The 24,917-nt window shown below is 43.2% G+C and overlaps 1 protein-coding gene across 7 annotated transcripts in view; it reads right to left on the bottom strand.

The window, feature by feature from the left end:
* Positions 1-2,345: 2,345 nt before the first annotated feature.
* The window catches only part of SYT7 (synaptotagmin 7), a 307,574-nt gene continuing 285,002 nt past the window's right edge, over positions 2,346-24,917 (bottom strand). For all 7 annotated transcript variants that reach the window (XM_089520749.1, XM_089520746.1, XM_089520745.1 and 4 more), the window contains 2 exons: positions 19,182-19,381; positions 2,346-4,706 (listed from right to left, as the gene is read on the bottom strand). In XM_089520749.1, coding sequence (XP_089376875.1) covers positions 4,602-4,706; positions 19,182-19,381 — 305 coding nt within the window. In that variant the 3' untranslated portion in view covers positions 2,346-4,601. The remainder of the gene's footprint in view (positions 4,707-19,181; positions 19,382-24,917) is intronic.

Genomic DNA, 24,917 nt, shown 5'->3' on the forward strand with positions numbered 1-24,917 from the left:
AAGATGGCAGTCTCTTCCCTTTCATATGCAAGTCAGCTGGACCAGCAGCTGAATCAACACTGATCTGATGGAACATAATCCACCATTTACTTGTGGGCAACAGCTCAGTGTCAACACTGCTCATCAGCCTGCTCCTGTTGCTTCCTAACTTTGGTTATCTGAAGGGGCCACATCCATCCACCTAGTAGCATGGATGTCCCTCTTCTTGTAGTTAGTCTATCCCACCCTAGAGATATGAAGAAAATGATGTTAAACGAGACAAAGGTGCCAGAGAAACTTGGACACCAAGGGCTCTTTTATACTACACAATTATAGTACTATGATTCTACTTTAAATGCCATGTCTATATCCTGTGAAGTCTTGAGATTTGCATTCAGAACAAGTCATTAGAAATCACTGGATAAGAATTCAAAACATCCCCCTGCAAATGGCAGATCCCTGGATTTTATAGGATATTGTCATGGCAGTGTGAAATCGTAGTGCTCTAATTATGTAGGGTGAAAGGGCAGCAAGTCTTGTTACAACATGGTGAAGGATCTGGCTATATTTATCCTCAAGAAGAAATGATTAAGAGCAACTATGACAGTCATCTTCAAACATTTCAAAAGCTGTCCCATAGATAATGGAGACTTGATGATCATAATATAGAAATGAAAGGATAGTGTTGTAGTGGATTTCCTGTGTTGGTAATAAGTTGTATTAGATGACCTGAGAGGTCGCTTCTAACTCTACAGGGATTATACTACAAAAGAAGCTACTCATTAAAAGTCATTGTGCAGCTATTTCATCAATCCTTCCTCTAAAAGATTTCCTGTGGTGTGGAAAGAAAAAGCTGAAAGAAATGGAAAAACAGGAAATGAAAAAAGAAGAAGCTGCAGCTGCTTGCAAAATGGCTTTGTGAAGTGGTCGACAGATTTACTAGGTTCTGGTTTGAATTGTTTTTGAATTGTGCCCACCTTGGATGGGCTAAGTTGTGATGAGAACAGTTTCCAGAGTATTCACAGCATCCCAGTTTGCCAGTCACTAAAGAAGTTATATTGACTTGCGTACAGTTAAAAAAGGTGTATTGACAGAAATCATGCACAATTATTTTTTTTATTAGTGTCTCTCATTCTCTGCTCTCACAGACCTGTCTGCTTGTTAAGACTTGACATGGTTTCTTTGCTTTGTGGAGTAAGGATCTGGGGTAGACTACTCAACATTTTCTTAATTGTTTATGATCTTGAGTGGTATATCCAGAGTCTGGAATATTATTTTATTAACTATGATAGAAATTGGGAAATTAATATGTTGTCATTAATGTTGGGAGAAGTGAAAATCTATTTCTTACAATTAATATCTTAAGGAAATTATTATTTTTTAAAGAAATCACAGGATTTACAGAGAGAACATATTTAGTTATTACCCTTTCTACCTATTGGCCAATTTTATCAACACCTTCAAATTATTATTTTTGTAGTACAATTGCCCTTCCATTTTTGCGGACTTCAAATGTCGCGGGTGGCAAACGGAGGGGAACAAAATGGGGCGCGTGTGGGTGCGTGGTGCCATTCAAGCTTGAATACCAGTGATTTTCCATTTTCATGGTGTGTGTGTGTCTGGAATGGATCCCCTGTGAAAACAGAGAAGCTACTGTATTTATGTTGCTTATGTGGTTTTTTCGAGATTGGGAAAGGCTGCCCTAAAGCATGGGAATCTAACAACCCAATCAATACATTTGATAACTGACCTGCAACTCTCTTTGTTCTACCATTACCCATCTGCACCACTATTAATTCATACTTCAAACACCATGTCTTAATTAATTCATTCTTCAAACATCAGATTATCTTTTAGACTGTAAAATGTAAATAGGGAATGGTATGTTGTGTGGACACTGATCAATTTACAACATTCAGCTGTAGGGATACATAGCTACAAAGATCAGCTGGATAATCAAGAGAGCACAATTCTTAATCAGAAATATTCTGAGTGTCTCTGAACTTTTTACTGCATTTTGATTAATTGCATCCTTCACCTTTCCATTCACTTAGAATCAAAAAAATGTGCTATAAAGATCCAGACCAGAGCACATGGTTTGCATGTAAAGGCCAGGAGTTTCAAGTTCCTAACAACCTCAGTGCTCTCTAATAACCCATCTCTTCTTGTGACCCCCTCCCCCTGCAATGAATAATGAGGCAAAACCTTCTAATTCATTGCATCCTAGTAATAGTTACTAGGATAGTTAAAACAGCAAATTTAGTTATTAAGCCTGCTGGGGGAAAAGGAAAAATAAGTCAGCACATGAATAGTTAAACTTAACAAGTTGTTTCCAAACTCTCATAATGAGTGCTGTTAACACCTTTTGTGCACAAAGCTAATTAGCAAATAACTAGTTATATTTAACTAGTTTCTTCCAAGATCTGGTTCCAATATTTTTTTGGTGCCTAATCGAGACATTTCTCTACTTCTGGCCAGGTATCTGAGGAGATGTGAATGTGCTGACATTAAAATATTCTGGTAAAGCCAACTGACTATTCTCATAATTTCTCCTTGGGCCAGAATAACCACGGATGATGCCAACATAAGTACTTCCTCAGATACTGGAGAAGGAGGTATCCAGTACGTTATCCATAAGGCTTTTCCCTGGTTGCACAATGACAACTGGACAACCCACTTATTGGCCACTGAGATGTGCCTGTGCATCTTCTGATTTTTGTTGCATTGCTGGCGGTGGGGGGGAGGGAGGGAGGGAGAGAGAAGCCTTCAGTCTCTTGGATCTTCAACACAAGTATGTTGGCAAAGCTTTACACTTCCTCAGCATCGAATATGATCCCAGCTGATCTTTTATGTACTGGCAGAGGTCCTGCACTGGGAGATGCATGTGTCTCCTCTGTAGACTCTGTAGCTACATCTCCCAATTCCATTTTGTAAGCTGTGCAGCCCCCTCCTCCCCACAGCAATCATTTCTGGGTTGCTAGAGAATGGTGTGATAAACGGTGAAGCATCTAGCTATTTTCTTTAGCTGGATGTACTGCAACAGACATCTGCAGGGACCTCTGAGTGTCCATGGGACATCCCTGCAGGTGACCTCTAGTAAAAGGAAAACTGCTGGCTTTGTTGTTGCTGATTCCATTGTTCTCCAGCAACCTGAAAATGGCCACATTGGGGAGGCTTACAAGGTGGGGTGGGGTGGGGTGGGGGACCTTTGGTCACTGCATGGTTGGACCAGCATTCTGACCTATCCGATGAAGAAAAAAAGTGAGTTGTGATGTTGTAAGACTTGTTCCCTGTCTAATATTTTAAAACTTTGACTGTATGGTATACTGAGTCCTTTACTGAAATTGATGATAATGATGATGATAATGATGATGGGAAGGAGATGGAAAAAGAGGAGGAGGAGGGAGAAGGAAATGGAAGAGGAAAAGGAGGAAGAGGAGGAACTGAGTTAAAATAGTTGAATTGCTTGTGCCTGCTTCTGCCAAGGATGTTCAGATGTTGCCAGGGGTCTACATTGTTTACCTAGAAAACTGCAGTATGCTTAGCATGTTTCTATCTCATCTGCCAAAAAAAGGGGGGAGGGGAACTAAAGGCTATTCTCTTGCATGTGACATGTGCCTCATGGTGGTGGCTTCTAGCTCATTGTGCCACACAGAGGGACTAAAAGCAAATGGCCTCCTTGCTTATCACTGTTCTCTCTCCCTTCTGACCCAGTCCCCTGTAATGTGTTGGGCCTGTTTTCCATCCCACATGGCATAAACCTCTCCATCCATTCCTGCTGGGCTGTCAGTCAAATCCCCTGATAAAAGCAATTTCTCTAGGGCCCAAAAGAAAACACAACAAGTGACACACAAATACCCTGAACGCATAGTTACAACACACACCCACACCCACAATACACCCATGAGGAGCTTGTGGGAGCACCATGGCTCCTCTTGCCCCTTTGCTGAGTGGCCCGGCTAGGACAAAGATCTAGCCAGGAGCATTATTTATATTATTCTTATTACTCTTAACAAGTTTTATTGAATTATGACGAAACAACCTCGTTGAAACCAAGCAAGTGATCTCTGTGTCATTCCCCCTCAGGCCTGAGCAGCCACCAGTGCGGGCTAACATTCCCACGGTGGAGTTGGGTGCCATCCCAAATGGCCTTTGGCTGGAAGAACTCATAGGAAGTCTCATATGGCGGTCGCAGACCCCTCTCCTTCCATCATGCTGCCATAACTGCTTGCACTACACTGTGAACCCAAACAAATCCTGTGCTGAGGCCACTTTCAGCTGGAGGGCTGGTCTGCTCTGGTCTCTCTCTCTTTCTCTCTTTCACTCATTCTTTCTACATAAGGAGTCTGAAGGAAAGGCTAAAGCAGGAGGTTTGGGTAGTAATGATGTTCTTTATGGTGCTGTGTGTACTGAACCAGCACAATAGGGCACCCACACCACCTTCTCCCAGATTTTTTTAAAACGTACATGTTTTCAGATTCACTCCCTTAGCCTGTGATCAATCCCAAACTTTTGTGTCCCTGGAGGAGACCTCGGTGCAGCCGCTGTGCATAAATTAGTGAGAGTGTGGCCAAAAAAAGTTGGTGCATTGAAACCCAGAGCGAGTCCTCGGCATCTGCCCTTCAAGCCTTCAACTGATGCCACTGTGCCACTGCCTGACGGGGGTGTGCAATCATATCCTTCCAGTGCTTCACTTCGCCTGGGCCACTCTTCCATGACAGGTAGATCTAGGAGGAAAAGGGAAACAAGTCACACAGATGTGGGAATGCAGGAGAGGTAACTTTCTTCAAATACTTCCCCCCATCAATTGAATCTTCCTCAGTCACTTCCCGAATCTCCCAATATTTAAGTTATCATCAGTGTTTTGTATGCTACTTCAATAATTGATTACAGAGTTTAACGTGGTTCTACACATGGAAGTTTTTGCATTGCTGTCTGCTGTATGTTGAATTTTATTTACTGGTTATTTTTTCATTGATTTAATTTCTGTGCCACCATTCCTAGAGTGGCTTGTACATCTGTATGAAGGAAACATTTATCATATGATCATAGAATTGGAAGGGACTCTTAGGGCGCCAAATCCAACTCCTTGTTCAGTGCAGTTTCTACTTCTTTGCACTAATAGTAAAAATGCTAAGGTTATTTGCATTTCTAAGAGCATGCTAAAGATTGCATTTCAGCTGGCTGAAACCCTATAATCAGAACTCAATTTCTTTTACAAAATGAACATGCAACCAGAAGCCACCAGCATGGATCTATTATTCTAATCTATTCATCCATCGCAATACAGATCTGTATCTACACACCATATTATAAGGCTGTGGATTATGGGAGTTATAGCTTGAAAAAGCATCTTCTTCAGGCTCTGTCTTGTAGTACAGATAATAGAAGAAATAGGGGATCTATCTATCTGTCCATCACCATCTATATGTCTCAACATAAAGACATCTCTACTCACACTGACATACATACATATACTGAGGACATGAGCCTAGATTCTCTATGGGGGGTTAGTCATGATAAGCACTTTACCGCATAGGAATAAGGATAAGGGAATGCACATTTTAAGTCATCCCAAATAGATTATCTAAAAGAAGGCCGTCCGTCTTGCTGGGACGGCCCGGTTGCCATGCAGGGGCAAGCTGCGGTTTGCCGGCCATGCTCCTGGCTTGGGCAACCCCCAGAAGTCTGTGCGCAGGGCTGCCTTAGCCAGGATTGGCCAGCAGAGAGGGAAAGGGAAGGATTTCCACCCCCGCTGGCCGGGACTACAGGTCCCAAAAGGGATCGGGAGGCGGAAGTGCCTCCCAATTGGGCGGCGTCATTAGTCGGCACTGCCTGGGATTGGTGGGGAGGCTGGGAGGCGGGTCCTCCACCCAATCCCGGCCTCCTATTGGACAATAGGCCTATTTAAGGCCACGTGGTGCCCCGGCCAGCGCCACTGCCAGCTCGGCTCACCCACCCACCCACCCTCTTTTGGGAGTGGGGTTGCTGTCACAACTTCAGAGTGGGGCAGTCGCATAGGTCCTGGATCTGGTGGGCATGGTTTCCAGGACTGCGTAGCGCTGGATCAGGAGTCCAACGGGGACATGGGGGTGCTGTGAGCAGTGCGGCGTTGCCATTGCGGGGGAAACATCGATACAGCGTCCCCCGTTGACAAGGAATGGAGATGCGGACATTCGCATATGCGGAGATGCGATCAATCGCATGATTGGTTGCCATAAACCAGATGGGCATTTATCCAGTCTATTCCTTTGTCATCCCGAAACTTGGCCATGACCAAGTACTTGGGCTCATCCATCAATGAGAGGTTGACGGATGACAGATCCAGACCTCATGCTTTGTAGCCAACCCTACGTTTTGGTTGTTATAGTTGTATTAATAAAATTGTGGCTTTTTCCATCAAATTGCTGTTTGTTGTTTTTTATTCTGCAGCGACTCCCCCTCCGAGGCAATCAGTAGACAGGCACACAAGGGCTGCTTCATTCAGCCATTTCCCTGGTCGCTTTTCTTCATATAAACCACTCTAAACAGTCTCTATCATCATGGCTACAGTCAGCAACCATTTCCACAATCAAAGCTGCAATTTCTCTTGGATCTGCCACAATCATGGAAATTGCCTTAGTATTTTGGTGTATTGCTTATTCCTGCAATTCTCTCTTCCCTCCCCTCTGATATGTGTATACACATTTTGAAGTGATTGCACTGAATAAAAAAAAAAAGTGTTGGGGGAAATTGTATAACTTGTCCCCTTGGTTCTCTGCTATGCAAATTTCCACCAAGAGATTCCATGCTAAAATGTCAGTTGTATACCAAATATTACACACTGAAAGTGGCCTATAAAGTTACACACCACTCCTTTGCCACTGCTTTCTTTTTTCTCAGCAACTTTCATTGTGGTTTGGAATTGTTGTTGTTTCATACTGAATCACAAGATCCATCCAGCCCAATATTCTCATTGATATCTAGTCTGTTAGTGGGTATCAGGTCTCTCATTTCATTTGCTTTAAATCAGAGGTGCTGGAGACCAAACCTAAAGCACCAGAACTGCAACACAGTGCTAAATTACACTTTACATAGCAGCTAAATGGTACCAGGGTTCCATCTGTATTTTCTGTAATGTGTGGAAAGAAGTCACACAGTTTTACACATCTTTCTCAGAAGTGATTGACTAGGATATGGAGTAAGGGCCTCTTTTGTGTGCATACCCTCTAATATTTAACAGATGAAGTCTGGGATATATGTGGCCAAACAACATCAGAACGTGGTCAAGGGCACAAACATTATTACTTGGAAGGCTAGGAGAGTCTGCCGCAGTTTGCTTTTGCTGACTCTACTAGAAAGAGCAAGATTCCGCCCCCTCCTCTCCTTTCCCCTAAGTTACCTGGATGCAAACTACGTTTGCACTTCAAATTCAGTCTGCATCAATGGAAGTAAACCAAGAACAAAGTGGGAAAGTTGGAGGAGGAGAGGGAAGCTGGGACATTAAACCAGTTGAAGAAGTGGGATAACTGAAATGTACTGTCTCTGCCAAATTGGGATAGCTTGAGGATATGTGTGTGGTATCATTTAGCCTCTGGAATTTCCTTGAAGGGTTTCCAGATCTCAGGACCTGGCCTGCTTTTCTGGTCCTCACAATGAAGGGAGAAATCTCAGAACAAAATCACTGCCTGAAAAATGTGTGTGTACATTCTTGATTTGTTAGACTTGGTGTTTTTAATTTGAATTTTATATGCAGTGTAACCATGTGGGATGCTTAACCACATCTCAAGGCCCTGTTTTCTGTAACCACAAGGGGGCTCTCTAGGTCTCAGGTTTCAGCCTGAAATCTTAGAGCCTGGGATAGTCTTGACCTGGCAACCCTATTCCTGAGGGAAATCTACTCTGTTCTCACTTTCTTTCCACCTTCAGTAATACATTCGTATACACAGGAACTCTAGCAGCAGTCATGGTCTGAATGGGGTAGGACATACATCATCTCACCTCATTTGGCCCATGAGCTGCCAGTGTGTAGTTTTTTCTTGCCTCTTAAATGATCACTGTCCCAGTTATAAGTTTCAATTGTTTTAGTTTTAGCTGCAGTTCATCAGAGTTGGGCAAAATATGGACCTGTTCCCTGCAATTTCAAGGTGGTAATTTGGAGTTATGTGTTTGCTCCATTCACTGCACCGCATCTAAACTGTTCAAATGTAGTCAGTGGCAGCAGTACAAAAAAGGCCATGCGGGCAGCTGTTGCAAAAGAGATAAAGTGTTGGAGAAATAGGCTTCTTGGAGCTGGGAGATTTCTCTACCTTTTCTTGCCACCAGTGTATGACCCTGCAACATGTGTAACTATGAGTCTACTGTTGCCCTTACTCTAGTTTAGCTTAACAACAGTGTTATGACGGTTATAGGCTGGGGGAATGTGGGACCTATAGTCCTGAAAATTAATCTATCCAAGCTCTGCTTCTTTTCTAAGTAGGCACTTGTAAGCCTTTGGTAAAGCTAATGGGTTTTAATTCAAGATCATGTCACCCCAAAATAATTTGTATGAAAGCAAGGACTCACAATTGATTTTTCAAGAATCACTGTGAGGATCGCAGCTAAGTTCAGAGGGAACAGGCAGGCAAGCCTGTGGAAGATGGCAATGCTGTCACCATCTCTGCTTCTCAATATGTCCTGGCACCTTGGTCTGCAAGCCCTAACTTCATTACGCTGATACATTTCCAATTGCAGCCAGGGTCACTTTCCTTTCTAGAATCCCTTTCTTTTCTTATGAAATATGAAGGAAAATCACTCAATTCTGAATACTCAGGGGCTGAAAGTTCTTAATTTAGTTTAGGAAAGCCAAAAGCTTATTTATTCTTTTACCACGATCCTGCTTACAGCAACAAAATTCTTTTCCTACCTATTGGATGAGTCCTCTTCTCTCTAAAATTGTTTCTTTTATTCCTACTATTTCCAACCCATGGATCAATACAGACTCCTCTTAATGGTCTGGCTTTGGGGCCTGCCATGATGCTCTTCAGTGCTTTCAAATGTTGCTATGGCACCACTGGTGAAATACCCTTAAGCTACCACTCTTTAGAGCAGAGATGGGCATCTACAGATGACCCTGGTGCCAATTTTTTTGCCCTATGACCACCTGCTAAAAGGTAAAGCAAAACCAAACCAGGTGGCCAGAAGTCTGCTTCTGGTGTAGAAAAAGTAGTTGCTGAGATCCTACATCACCTATCTAGTTGCAGATACTTAGGAACTTATCGCTTGACTTATTAATTCAGCTTACTCCTCCTGGTTGAAATTTCAACTTGGGTTGCATCCTGATCTTATCATAAGGCTTTTGCTGCCGAATTTGCTCCCTGAATACAGCCCGGGTGCATCTCCGCTTCCAGGAGTGCTTCGGTGGCCATTTTCTTAAGCCGGAAAACTTCCAGATCCAAAAAGAGCCACACGGAGCACTCCTGGAAGTGGGGATGCACTCGGGCTGTTTTCGGGCAGAAAATCAGGTGCAAACATCTTCTGATAAGATCAGGATGCAGCCTGAACTGAAATTTAAACTGGGAGAGGTAAGCCAAATTAATAAGCCAAGTGATAAGCTTCTAGTTGCAAATACCTCAGGAGCCCTGGTGGCACAGTGGTTAAATGCCTGTACTACAGCCACTCACTCAGAAACCAAAAGGTTGTGAGTTCAATACCAGCCTGGGCTCTGGACTGACTCAGGCTTGCATCCTTTCGAGGTTGCTAAAATGAGTACCCATCTTCTTGGGGGCAAGCCACTCAGAGATTGCTGAGGCGGTATGAAGCAGTATGTCAATGAAGCTGCTATTGCTATAACTGAGTAACTTCTCCTGGCCCAGTCCTGAAATCTACTTTAACAACCATAAGCTACATATAATGATGGAGGTTTTTCAGCTAGTCATGAAGGCACAGCAGGATGATATTTCCACCTGCCTCCTATCAGCAGATGAGCTTGCAATGATGGCAGGTTCCTGCTTCTGATTATCACAGCCTCATTCACTTGCTGGTGGGAGGGCCTGGAAATGTAATCCTCCTGAATCTCAGTCACCATCTGAACAGATCTCCACCACTTGATGTGGCTGCTCAATGTTGAAGTAGATATTGGAGGGGGGGGCATTTACAACCATAATGCCATAATCATGAACAGGCTGCCTTACAAAAAATGGAGCAATTACAGATCTGTAACTCTAGTTTAAGAACCCGTAGCTGCAATACAGATCATGAGTATTTTTTATGTTCAGCAGTGCAGTGAGGGCTCTGTGAGTAATTTAAAAGGCAAATCACCATTCCTGTAGGCTTCCTAGAAAGTCAGTTTATTAGTCCAGGAATCTGGAGAGGTCAAGGGTCACAAAAATGGCCCACCTTAAAGAAAGGGGGCAAATGAGCAGGTCTATTTCTTTTCCTGGAGAGAACATGTCAAAGAAGTCACTTGCATTCCCCTATAACTAATTTTGACACCTTCAGTAGAAGGAAGAAGAACAGTGACTTTAGAAGACCAACTCTGCAAGAATAGAGAATGAAGGAGTTCAAGAAACAAGGAAATAACTGAACAAATTTGCTTGGGTACAAAAAAAGGTAAAAAAAGGGGCACACAGGCAAGGCTACAGGCAATCCACAGGAAAATGAGAACCCTGAATAATGAAGTTAGACAGATGGTTCCGTAATACAGAGTCTGATATATTGAGGAATGACATTTCCCAATCATATCAATCCTTAGTGACATGTTTTAGACAACAGCATAACTCAACTGGCTTGGTGACGAAGGCAACCATGCATGCAACTACTGAGCAGAAAAGCTCCCCGTATTTGAGCACACAGCTTTTTCCAGAGAGAAAGCCACTCCGGCCACTGATTCTCACTAAACTGCCTTGGGCTTCACATCTGCCAATGCAAAACTGACAGCGAGGCCCCATTTGATGGAGCTTTTCACCCACATCAGCTGCCACCCTTCATTCCTCTTCTGCCGAACAAATGTGTTGGAGGTGTCAAAATTAGTTATACGGCAATGCAAACAAGTGTTAATCCCTCTGGTAGCTTTGGTTATTTTTATCCAGTGGCTTTCTATATTGCTGCATGGAGGATGCATGTGACAAGTTCTCCCACGCAATGACAGCCAAGACTTGTCTTCCAGATTCACTAATGGAGCCTCCTGACTCTCACTCAAAGAAATGTGACTTCATAACTTGATTGGAGGTTGCACAATAATGGCAATTATTCAATCACTCATTATTATCACATTACTGTGGCAGAGGTTGAGGAGGGCGAGCTATTCTAAACCTTCAGCTGCAGTTGCCTGAAAGTCGTGACAAGTTCTCTTCTAGTTTATTTCTTATTTGCTTTCAGTTCTGTTCGGAGACAGAGAATGCATGACCCTCCAGATCTTGTTGCAACTGTATCATCTCTCATTAGCCATACTGGCTAGGATTGATATGATCTACAGTCCAACAACAACTAGAGGGCTATGGGTTCTCCTAACTAGCTATAAATAATTTGTATCAGTGTTTCTCAACCTGATGTGAAAGACTGACAATCCTTTTACCCCCAGGGTGCCAAGAACCAGTACTATATCTGTGCCCATTGGCTACAACTGTATCCTTTTTTCCTGCAAACTCACCAGAACTGACAGACAATGGCTTGCCCATGAACCAACACTTTAAGTAGCACTGATCCACATGAACTGTTGCCCACATCTGCCAGGTTATGTATGTATTAAAATTAAAATGGATGGAGGCATGGCAAGAATATTTTTAAAAGGTAATTTTCAGTATGTCAACAATTAGTAATTTCCTTTGATATTTCATTATTTAGGTTAAATAATTTATGGCAGCCAAACATATAGGCATCTTATTGACATAACTAGTTTTCTACTTATTTTGGAGTCTGGACAAAATTCCTAAATATGAACAACCCTAAAAATTATGAATGGGTTGCCAGAAACCCAATTTGACAAGTGTGCTGAGCAAAAGGGCAGCTTCACTCATTCTTCAGGACATCTGACGTTGCAATCTAATACCCATATACTTGGGAATAAACCCCACTGGATCTAATAGGGCTTTCTTTTAAAAAGACTTGCACAGGATTGTTATCATGAAGCACCAGTATTGTATGTTGTGGAGTCACCTTGAGAATGTGTGGCAAAGTTTGCTCTAAATTGTATTCTTGCCCGCCATGAAAGTAGACCCATTAAACAGTAAGGTTTACGTATACACTGACACCATTCAACACTTGATTCAGTGGGTCTACACTAGTTGAAACTAATAAATAGGATTTAGACGTAGGCCATTAAGTGAGAGATCTTTGAGAAACACTTAAAGTGAACAAAGTTTGGCTACCAGTCCTGAAGAATAGCAAAATGAGGACTCAGCCAATGCAAATGAGAAATCACCCAGGGTCAGGGGCTTTCCCAGCAAATAATGACCACCAATTAGCAGACACTAATCCTCCTTTGCATATCCTCCCACCCTGAGGCCCAGCCATCAACAACAGAACAATACACAGATTGACATGGAATTTCTTCCTTACAGTATATATATATATCCAGCTCTCTTTGATGCCAACATTCTCTGAAGATGCCAGCCACAGATGCTGGCGAAACATCAGGAATAAATTCTTCTAGAACATGGCCACATAGCCTGAAAACCCCACAAAAACGACCTTTGAATTAATTCTCAAATAGTGGGCCAAGCTTGCTTTTGGTAAACAATTTTGATATGCTTGAATTCTCATCCTCTTCACACTGGGCTTGTGTGATGCTGATTTTAATTTAATATACATGTTGCTTATTTTAATACAATGTTGCATTAGGGAATAATTGACTCTCTGCAGCACATGGATATAATAACAAGATTACTGTGTCAATTTATCATCATTGAATTAAGGAGAGCAGAATTATATATATTTAATGTTAATCAGATTTGGAGCTGATTAATTTCTTTTAAAGTGCTGTGTTATAATCTTGCATTTCTAAACACCAGTTCTCCAGCTAGCAGTACACATTAACATTCCATATCCCCTCAAGTTAATTCAGCTCAGCTGCTATACACCAACAAAAACACAAATCACAAAGAATAACTGACCTTGTTAAGCAAATCAGTGCAGAATGACATCTGGTAATGGAGCAGAACATGTGGTTTTGCATTTGCTTTTCCAGGCACCAAGCCTGAAACTCAACCCATGTTTACTGTGCCATATTGGAAAGCTGCTAGAAGTGGACTGAGAGATGACACAGCATATGTGTGATGATCTGGGTCTCTAGCAAAGCAATTACATAATGGCTTCATGAAATGCCAAACTCTGCAAGGCTCCTCTCAATCCATATTCTCAGCAGAAACTGCTTGGAAGCAGAAGATGCTGTTCAAGGCCATTCAGTGGTGGTGCCACAGAACACAGCTCCAAAAAGAGGTCTGACCTGGGATTTAGCTGAATGTTTTGTCTTTGCTTTGATCTGGACCTTATTCTACTTGGATGTTGCTGGTGACTAGTGGCTTCCATGTAAGTCCAAAGGAAGGATCAATTCTGGATTTTAGTCAAAACATTAAAGGAGCTGTCCAAAGTTCATTTTGGCTCATTCCTTTAAATGTCAGGCTAAAAACCTGGAGTGGATTCATGGCTCCACTGGCATGGAAAACGCCATCTGCCACTCCCTGATATCCAGCAGAATTCTAAATAAGAGTCAAGGAGAAACTCAGGGGAGGGAGGAGAGCTTACCTGCAGAATGCAGACCTCATACTTAAACCAAAGTTCTACCTTGGCATTTCCACTTAAAACAGGATTTTTGGAAGGCCTGGTAAATGACCACACTGGAGAACCCTCCAAAACCCTTTCTCTTCCATCCAGCACATAAACTTATGTAAGTTCAATTGATTCAGTGATTTCGCTCTAATTTGGCATAACACATGGATTATAGCCACATACTGATGCACATCCCCCCACACACATACACACATACAGAGAGAGTGAATGAGTGAGTGTTGAGGAGGCCTTGTCTTTTCTGATCAAGATGACTGTGTCCCCATTGCTCTTAGCATCAGGAAAATAGTGACTTTGGTTGCATTGGGGTTACTTGGAGGAAGGGGAGGAGAGTAAAGTCTTCCTCCCATTATTCCAATCTAGATTTCTCTTTTCCTATTCCTAATAGCAGTGCTGGAACAGTGATCTGTTTCTAGACAATCAGTGGATACCTGAGCCTCTAGACAAGTAGAGGAAAAAGGGTAGATTCCACAAAGTTCTGCAGCTCCCAGGGTGAGTGGTCTAGAGCCACATATGGCTTAAAGGCAGCCTCCCTCCATATTCAATGATATCAGCTAGCAGGCGATATGGTGGAAGGCCTCTGCCTGAGACTAAAGAGACCAGCTGTCAAGCAGACACTGGACTCATACAAGCTGGTGATTTGTGCCAATTAATATCACACTAGTTAATGTTGCTCCTTGACATATCTTGTCACTTCCCCCTGCAGATGTTCTTGTTTTAAAAAACAAAGCAAAACCAAACTTCAAATAAGGTGGCATTTTGATTCATTTGTGCATGCTTTGTTAGGTTAAATGGACAGATGGCCTGACACAGTAAAAGACAATTTTGTATGTTCAGTGTGAATGCATTACTAGAAGTGAAAGAGGCCCAGAATTCATGTAGAAGAAAATTATAAGATTACCAGTACAAGGTCACTGAGGATCCCACATCTCTGAGTGGCTTGCTTCACTACTGCCTGCAAACTACTGCAATTATCTAGGACTTACATTTTATACCTAACTATAAATAGAATCCCAGTAGATCCATATTTATTCTAAGCAAGTATTCCTTGTACTCCAGAGAGATTAGTATAGCAGAAAAGCTCTGAAGGATAGAAAGACTGTATATATGATGCAGAATCATGATAGTCTTACAATTGACCATGCTGGCATATATTTGCAGCTCAAAAATTAAAGTGAAGGCCAGCTACATCTTTGCTTCTAGATGCAGGCAGTGGCTTCCATGTTAGGGGTAAAGTGAATCTGCTCTTGGTGTTATTCTAAACTGCTGTAAAATAAGTTCAGCATTTAGAATAGTTCATCAAAAGATTGGAATAAAACTTAGTGGAGCCTCCTCCAGTCTTTGTCTGTTTCCAAAGCCACAGTGGCTCACACTGTCCCAATCAGGAGATGCAAGACTGTTTTCCTTTTCATTTCCCCCTCTGCTGGTTCCAATGGTGGGAGACAACTGGTGTAGAAAGACGTTGGTCCCAGTGCCACCTCACAGAATGCTTTGTACCCAGCAGGTCGTCTATCCTGTCTCATCCCCAGAAGGCCCCATTTGGGAAGACCTCAGCTTCCCTGAGACATGAATGGGGCTTCAATTGGAACAAGGGGCCTTTCGGCAGAGCTCCTCTGGTGGCAGAAATGGACCTTCACTGCACAAGAGGGGGATGAGGACATTGCTCCCATAGGAATTCTGTCCCACCCCAAAGAGAAATTTTCCTTCGGTCCCCAAATTTCTAGCATTGCAGAATGGGAGATACTGAAAACCTATATTGATATTTGCTTTGTCTGTATTTCCTTGTGGGAACTTTGCCTGCCCCTTTTCTTTGAATGCCTAAATGCTATTTCTAAATACTAAGTTACTGCAATGCTAGAAATTTGGGGACTGAAGGAAAATCTCATTTGGTGAGGCAGAATTTTTCTTTGGAGAAGGCAATGCCCTCATTTTGTTCCCCCAACCATAACTAAACCCTTGACCTCATCCATTCCTATCCCATCTCAGATTGTCATCTGAGGGATTTAGAACTTTGGCTTTTTGCTAAATTAGAACTGAATCTAGCACAAGATAATTTTATGTGCAGCTTCAAACCCCCTCCCTTTCCTGGTTTTCAAATGCCAGTGGAAAGAACATTACTGTTAGAAAGACCTCCATGTTAAATAAGAAATGGCTACACAGATGTAATGTTGGTTCTACTACTGCTTCATCCATTGCTGTTTAGAGGTATATGGAAGCTCTCCCAGTGTTGGCTCTTTTCACTTGAGTGGTCTGGTTTTGCTAGAGCTCCCTGTGAGCAGCTGTGGGAGGACATTGAGAAACTGGAGCATGTTCAAAGGAGGGCGACTAATATGGTGAAAGGTCTGGAAACCTTGCCCTATGAGGAACGACTCGGGGAGCTGGGGATGTTTAGCCTGGAGAAGAGAAGGTTAAGAGGTGATATGACAGCCCTGTTTAAATATTTGAAAGGCTGTCATATTGAGGAGGGAGCAAGCTTGTTTTCTGCTGCTCCAGAGAACAGGACCTGGAACAATGGATGCAAGCTACAGAAAAAGAGATTCCACCTCAACATTAGGAAGAACATCCTGACAGTAAGGGCTGTTCGACAGTGAAACACACTCCCTCGGAGTGTAGTGGAGTCTATTTCCTTGAAGGTCTTTAAGCAGAGGCTAGATGGCCATCTATTGGGGATGCTTTGATTGGATTTCCTGCATGGCAGGGGGTTGGACTGGATGGCCTGTGAGGTCTCTTCCAACTCTATGATTCTAAGATTCTATGATTCTATGAGGTCAGCAGTAATATCAGGAGGGTATTTGTCACCTCTGTGGTGGCAAACACTTTGGCTGGTTCGGCCTTGCTTCTTCTGGCATTTGACTTAAGAAGTCATGGCATCCCTGTGGCAGACTGAGGGAGGTATCAGAATGCCTACCACCATTAACACCAGGGAAACACATTTACCGAACCGACCAGACAGTGACTGGTGGGAAGAGGAGACTGAGAGCAGAGAAGAGGAGGGAGGGAGCAGGGAACTAGATGAATCTGTGAATAGGTAACAGTCCCAGGAAGGAGTCTTGTGGGGTCAACCCCAACCCCATGAAGGACAAGAGTATAGGGGCCAGCCAAGAGGGGGATGGTCAAGTGGATGGGATTTGGGATTAAGGAGAAAGCAGATTGGGAATAGTCAGACAAGAGCTTGGAAGAGAAGGGATGAGGTAGTCTTCTGCAAGACAGGTAACTGATATAGTAATCCATATGACTGGTTTGGTTAACCCTGAGGGGAGGTGACCTATTTATTTTGTTGCCCCACAGTTGTCCATTATGATGGGTATTTAAGGGTCAGTAAAGACTCACTTTCAGCCATCTTCATGTCTCCAAGTATTTTACTGCCATGGACGCCTAAGTCAGAGGCTGGGGCAGAGTCACAGTCCCCAACTGGCAGAGGAACAACCGGCCTAAGTGGAAAGCCACACGGCCATTATTATTATTATTATTATTATTATTATTATTATTATTATTATTATTCTCTAGTTAATAATACCTCTAGTAAAGTCCTAACTAAGAGGAAAGTCTCATGTCCCTCTAGTAAAGTCCTAACAGATTGGGAAGGCTCCACCTCACTAGTTCTTTACCCATTTCCTCTCATGCACATGAATTACTTCATTTTTATGATGTTAATAATAAAATTTACCCATGCTGCTCAACTAATACTGTATTTTCTGGCGTATAAGACTACTTTTTAACCCAGGAAATTCTTCTCAAAAGTCGGGGGTCGTCTTATACGCCAGCTGTCATATTATAGGGCAGGTGCTGAAACTTCCGAGCTGGACTGGAGAATCTGCGGTCACCTCATATGGTGGGGGGAACTCAAAAACAGCTGCGGCCGCATCCCCACCATATGCGATGATCGTATGAAAGCAGCTACCGCTCTGATAGTCTTGGAGACAGGGAGCACTGGGCAGGCAGGGAGAGCTGACCAATCCAAGCAGGCTTTGTATACAACAAGGTTTCCTGCTAAGGACCTGCATGTCATAAGCATTTGAATTTAAATTACCATATTGAAATCAAATCTGATGTTTTTTAAAATTTTTATTTGGTGTAGTCTTATACGGTGAGTACATCCCAAACTCTATATTTTAACTGGAAAAGTTGGGGGTCGTCTTCTATGCCCAGTCGTCTTATATGCCAGAAAATACGGTAATTGCCATACACATGCCATTTTTATACACATTTATCCTCTTCCAGATTTTTTTTTACTTGAGCCTGATGTTTGCTTTAGACATGGCTCCAGCAATGGCTGTGTCTATCTGGATCCCTACCAGAATACCACACTGTAAGTGGGATGATACCGGTGGTACAGTGGAAATGGGGCTCAAGGTGTCAAAGCCTGGGGACTTTTGATTACCAAGGACTAAGATATTATCTGCTTCCCTGTTCTCCATGGATCTGCCTGTTTGTTCGAATTTTAGCTGCCATTTTTGCTGTAGCTGGAGGGGAAATGGATTTTCTCAGCAACAATGTAATGATACAAGCAATCTGTGTTTTAATCCAAAATATTTCTGAGTGTGGTTTGGTCTTGCAAAGGCAAGAATCGTTAGCCTTTCAAAAGACCTATTCCTGAGGAGTTGAATAGAGCAAGAAATGTCTTTTCTAAAATACAGATCAATCCAGTTGCCTGCTTTTTTACACACTTCTTGTGGGGTGTGGGGCCTGTCACGATGAGAGTATGCACTTCAGTTTACAACTACATTACTTGAGAGAATCAGTTCCTGGACTAGGTGATCCACCTCATACTTTAAGCCCATTTCTAACCTGGTCTAACCACTTTCTGTCTACTTTTCTGTCCTTGACCCACAGAACCCCTGCTGAAAAGGCCTTAGAATCATAGAATCATAGAATCGTAGAGTTGGAAGAGACCACTAGGGCCATCCAGTCCAACCCCCTGCCATGCAGGAAATCCAAATCAAAGCATCCCTGACAGATGGCCATCCAGCCTTTGTTTAAAGACCTCCAAGGAAGGAGACTCTATCACCTTCCGAGGAAGTGCATTCCACTGCCGAACAGCCCTTACTGTCAGGAAGTTCCTCCTAATGTTCAGGTGGAATCTCTTTTCCTGTAGCTTGCATCCATTGTTCCGGGTCCTGTTCTCTGGAGCAGCAGAAAACAAGCTTGCTCCCTCCTCAATATGACATCCTTTCAAATATTTAAACAGGGCTATCATATCACCTCTTAACCTTCTTTTCTCCAGGCTAAACATCCCCAGCTCCCTAAGTCGTTCCTCATAGGGCATGGTCTCCAGACCCTTCACCATTTTTGTCGCCCTCCTTTGGACACGCTCCAGTTTCTCAATGTCCTTTTTGAATTGTGGCGCCCAGAACTGGACACAATATTCTAGGTGGGGCCTGACCAAAGCAGAATACAGTGGCACTATTACTTCTCTTGGTCAGAACCCTGGGAGCTTTTCAGCTAAGAGCACAACTCACCTTTCCAATGACATCATTCCGGCTTAGCTTGTCCTTATCCATGACAGTGATGATAATGGTTGTCTCCCTCAGTTTCTCTGTGGGGATGTCAAAGATGAAGGACTCATTGAAGACAGGGTTTAAGCATCTCTTCATCACCACTGTCTTCTTCTTCTCCACCCGCTTGTCTTTGTACATCAGCCACACCTTCACATAAGGGTCTGGAATAGGAAAAGAAGGACATGATCATCAGAATGTTGTTCATTGTGTACACACTTCCTGTTGCCATTTTGGGAGGAACTGCAAAGGAAATGGGGGTATTTGGAGATGGTGCAGCTGGATAGAGCACCTGTGGAGATGGTGTGGGGGTATTTTGGTGTGCTTTCATACATTTGGGGAAGGGTTCTGCTTGGCTTGAGGGCAGAAATTGCCCTTCCCAAGATCTGATAACATTTTTTGAAAGATTGGCCATTGGAGAGCTCTGGGAAACTGGTGAAGGGCCTCAAGGGCCCAAAAGAGGTCTTCAGTGGTCACTTGTGGTCCGTGGGTTGCACCATGCTTACTCATGGTAAAGGATAAGGCTGTGGGGGTGATAAGGATTTGCACCTCATTACTCATGCTTATCTAACTTGCTTAGCATGACCATTTGTCTCCTTCTGCACTGAGAAGCACTTAGTGATGTATTTTGAAACTAGGTTAGTTTTATTTAGACAGAAAGCTCCAGCTGTTAACAGATCTTTCGCACTGGAAAATGGAGAGAGTTTTATTTTGAATATATTCCACACTCTAGTCTGTCCCATACTGAGAGTTCCACTTAACAGAGTTATTTGAATCACAGCATCTTTTCAAACCAAATACATTAACACAAATAGTTCACCAGTCAGTTGTTCAGATAATTACTCATTAATTTCTGTCAATACCTAATTATAGTTAATTTCCCAATATTGATGCAGAATGAGGCACAATGTTCCCAGTTCCAAAAGCTTGTTGCACAAAAATATTTTTTTGTATTGTTACAGAGCTTGGAAGCAACTTGTTAAGAGTCATGATGTTATTCTTTTCTTTAGCAAGGAGTGCCAGTATTGCTGCTTCTAGTGTTAAAATGACAACTTGCTAACACATTTGAGTAATTACTGTTGTTACTACCTGCTTTAAAAAGTTTTTGTGGAAAGGAACTTAGAAGATTTGGAATATTATTTGAATTATTTTTTTGGAAGAAAAGAAAAGTAACACAACTGACAAGTAATGTCACATGTTACTTTTTAAACAAGTGGTGGAGGATGATTAAAAACGGCTAATTACTTTTTCATAAAATAAGGGTGCCATGTACATACTGTATCAGCTTTGAAAGTAGTGTTTCCAAGCTCTGGAACTGTTTTTTGGTTCTTCTGTACCAGCTAAAGTCATGCCAGACTGTGACAGCTAGCAGCTGTACTTCTGATAACAACACTCATGAATCTGCTTGCTTGTACAACCAACCCTTCAGGGTGAAGGGTTTATTCTTAACAAAAGCACCCATCACTCCTGTCACATTCCAGCATACTTTCAGCTTTTCTGCTTCTCCTGCTTATATCTCCTCCAAAGTAAATGAGGCACAAACATCTAACCCCCCACACCCCGAGGCAGAACAGAAAGTAAATAAGTAAGAGAAACAATATACTTATTTCCCTCCTACTACAAGCTGCATAAAGGACAGTTTATTCTTTTAGTGTAGACCATAGTAAAGAAACTTTCCTGTTCTACAATTGGAGAGAGGAACTTCTCGAACATCTAATAGCTATAAAATGTTGCTGTGGTGAGGACAATCTTTCTGATGCCCTTGTTCTTTAAGGGCATTCCATTGTTTTACTTTTGAGGCCACTCCATTTACTTACTTTAAGTTCACTGTAAGGAAAAGGCCTGAAATGTTTCCAATTTAAAAACAAATGTCTAGGAAACAACAAAAACAAATGGATATGGGAAATGTACCAGGTACATGGCCATGGGGTTCTTCGATGGTTCTAATAGCACTGTTGTTGTTTTTTAATACAGTGGTCCCACCACATCAGTGGGCTAGCAATCTGCAGATTTGTCATGCCCCACATTATTCAGTGGCAAGGCATGCATGCAGATACATTGATGTGGATACCCACATGTCACTTTTCATGGAATAATATGGAACACAACTGTTTGCATTTTTTCTCATCTGTGAGTCCCCCTCAGAAGCAAATCCCTGGAGATGGGAAGGATCCACTGTATTTTAGTCACATTTATACTCTTCTTTTGTCCCTCATAGAACTCCCATATATGCACTGACCAGACCCAAGCCTGTTCAGCTTCAGCAGGTAGGCTGAATGAAGTGCCTTTGCATTACACACTGGGACAGAGAAAAGACAAGCTACATTTCAGTTTATAATTTAATAATTAAGATGAAAGTGTGTTGCTTGATTGTCATATGGAAGAGATTTCAAAGGAAGCAGTGGATCCCCATCCCATTCAAGAATCACATTGAACAGCAGTTCTCACTTAAGGATATAAAGAATATGTGGTAAATTTCTAATCCTTGACAAGAATTTCCACAATTTTTTCACCCTTCACCACCACAACCACCACCAGAAACAAACAAACAAACAAACTTATGGAAGATGTTTCTGTCTCGTGTGTATGAGGAACATTACTCCTCCTACACCATTACGTTTTCAGCAATTTTTATAAGAAGTCTCTGAGCAGTACTGATTTTCCCCCTATGTTAAGCAAAGAATACATAGGAGTTTATCACGCGGGCCCTGTAATGGGCTCGTTGCGTTCCAAAACAGGGGTGTGCACGGGCGCGCACGGAATGGGATGGGGCTAGGAATGCATCTTACTGCACAAGGGAACACCACCACTGCTGCTGGGCATTCCAATTGCATCCTACATCCATTCCAAAGGGCGCAATTTCTGAGAACTGTTCCAAAGCGTTCTCAGAAATCGCGCCATCTGGAATGGATGTAGGACGCAATTGGAATGCCCGGCGGCAGTGGCGGCGTTCCCTTGTGCAGTAAGATGTGTTCCTAGCCCCATCCCGTTCTGTGTGCGCCCGTGCGCACCCCCATTTTGGAATGCAACGGGCCCATTTCAGGGCTCGTGCAATAAACTTCATAGATTCACCAACCCAGAGCAAGTACCAGATAGCAGGTCTAGTGATCAAAATGATGCAACCAAATCACCAAAAGCTTCTGTGTTTTAAAAACCAATGCAATAAGGCAGCAGCAGTTGTATTTTGTGTCAAAGTAATCTGCAAAATTTGTGCAAAACACAGTCTTGCAAATGCAGATGCATTGCTCAGAAATGAGCAAACCCCCCCCCCACCTCACTGGGCCATAAGAAAAAATGTCAGGCTTTTAGATAAGCGAGGATTGACATCCCTTGTCCTCAGCCTGTGACACAGTGAGATAGGAACCACTGTTCGAGAACTCTTCTTTGATCCTTGTCAGAAGAAAGGCAGTAGAAGATCTTTGGGCGCATTCACACTGTTGAAATAATGCAGTTTGACACCACGTTTAGTGCTGTAGCTCCATCCTATGGAAACCTGGGATTTTTACAAGGCCCCCATTCCCACTGGCTTATTCCCATGGACTGCCTGAAGGAAGAGGCCCCTCCCTCCTCAACTGTCATCTCGGCCTCAGAGGGAGAGATCAGGCAGACCCAGCAACATCTTGGACTGCCTGAAGGACGAGACTTCTCCCTCCTTTAACTGTATTTTGTATTGTATTACGATTTTACTGTACACCGCTATGATCATCGCGGAATAGCGGTCTATAAATAAAACATATTATTATTATTATTATTATTATAAAGCGGTTTAAGACGCGGATTATGGGGCATCGTTCCCATTTGAGTGCTCATCGATCCTCATTGTACTGATTTTGTTCCCACTGGAATTCGGATCTGATCCCCATGTATTTGATTTTTCCTAGGAAAACCCGAATCAGTGGTGGATAAACTGGTTTAAAAAGGGTGCACATTTTTAGAGGGTTTTCCTGCACCTCCTGAGTCCAGTTCGGGGCAAATGAATGGAAACGACAAGGGTGTCTGATTCGGGAACTTGGAGATAGGAGGAGCAGTGCTCAAGGGGCTGGCCTGGGGGTGTCACCCGCTTATTCTCTTTCCTGCATTACCAGTGCCATTTTCTCCCATTTGCATAGCCTTCACCCCGGTGGAGTGGGAAGCAGGGTAAGGCGATTGCATGTGTAGACAAATTTATTTTTTCGATCACTTAGGAGCTCTGTCGGATGTCCAAACATAGCAAACTGCTACATTGACCTGAAAATATGGTAAACACATTATGCCCCCCTGCAACCTCCCCCCTGCTCCACATGCATAGATCGATGTGTGAGGAGACCCACTGAACACCATTTTTAACTATTATTATTTTCTTTTTTTTTACATGCCTGCTCAATCACCCCCCAAACAGCCCAGGGAGCAATGGGGGAGGCAAAGGGACTTGGGGGGATGGAGGCTCCCTTTCCCTTTTCCCAGAGGCACTCTGGGAAGACACAGGAGAGCCCAGGAGGCAAAGGGACATGGGAGGAATAGGGGCTCCCTTTCCCCTTTCCCAAAGGGAGTTTGGGAAGACACAGGAGTGCCCGGGAGGCAAAGGGACATGGGAGGAATAGAGGCTCCCTTTCCCCTTTCCCAAAGGGAGTTTGCGAAGACACAGGAGAACCCAGGAGGTGAAGGGACATGGGGGGAATAGAGGCTCCCTTTCCCAGAGGCACTCTGGGAAGACACAGGAGAGCCCGGGAGGCAAAGGGGTATGGGGGAATAGAGGCTCCCTTTCCCAGAGGCACTCTGGGAAGACACAGGAGAGCCCGGGAGGCAAAGGGACCTGGGGGGAATAGAGCCTCCCTTTCCCCTTTCCCAGAGGGAGTCTGGGAAGACACAGGAGAGCCCGGGAGGCAAAGGGACACGGGGGGAATAGAGGCTCCCTCTCCTTTCCCAGAGGGGAAAAGTGTCTAAGCGATTGATTGGCTGTGACATCAAGTGACTAGGGGCTTGATTGACAGCTGCTTTTTAAAAAAGAGGTTCTGGAAGGGCAATGGGAACGGGGAGCAAAAATGTCCACTTCAAATTACAACCGAGATAATTTCAATGGGAACAAGAACATGGGTCAAAAAACCCCGAGTCTGTTTGCCCCCTTTCGTAATGGGAACGAGGGAGCAGATTTGAATACGACTTGGGAAAAAATCCGAGTCAGAATATAAGCCACTTTTTTTGCCCGGTGGGAATGGGGCCAAGGTCTTTATCCTTCCCTGCCAAAAAGTGCTAGTCCCTCACAAAACTACAAATCCCAGGATTCTGTAAGATGGAGCCATGACAGTTAAAGTGGTACCAAATTGCACTATTTCTACAATGTAGGTGCACTCCTAGACTGCACACACAAAATGTGTTGTCATGGTTCTGACTGAGATAAAGTTAGCGAACCCTTCTCCTTACTGGCAGGTATTCTTTGTTGTTGTTTGTTGTTATGTGTTTTCAGGTTGGCTTTGATGTATGGCAACCCTATCCTAGAGGGTTTTCTGGGGGAGGGGGGCAAGATTTATTCTGAAGAGGTTTGCCATTGCCTTCCTCTGAGGATGAGAAAAGGAGACTTGCTCAAGGTCACCTAGAGAGTTTCCATTGCTAAGTGGGAATTGAAATCCTGGTCATCCAGCACCCTAGTCCTAAACTCAAGCTACTATACCATGCTGGCTCTTACACTTATTCCTCATTTTTGTCAACTGCAGGTAACGGGCA

This window comes from Sceloporus occidentalis, unplaced genomic scaffold, assembly GCF_023333645.1.
Source record: "Sceloporus occidentalis isolate IW3139 unplaced genomic scaffold, rSceOcc1.0.p SCAF_4, whole genome shotgun sequence".
NCBI lineage: Eukaryota > Metazoa > Chordata > Lepidosauria > Squamata > Phrynosomatidae > Sceloporus > Sceloporus occidentalis.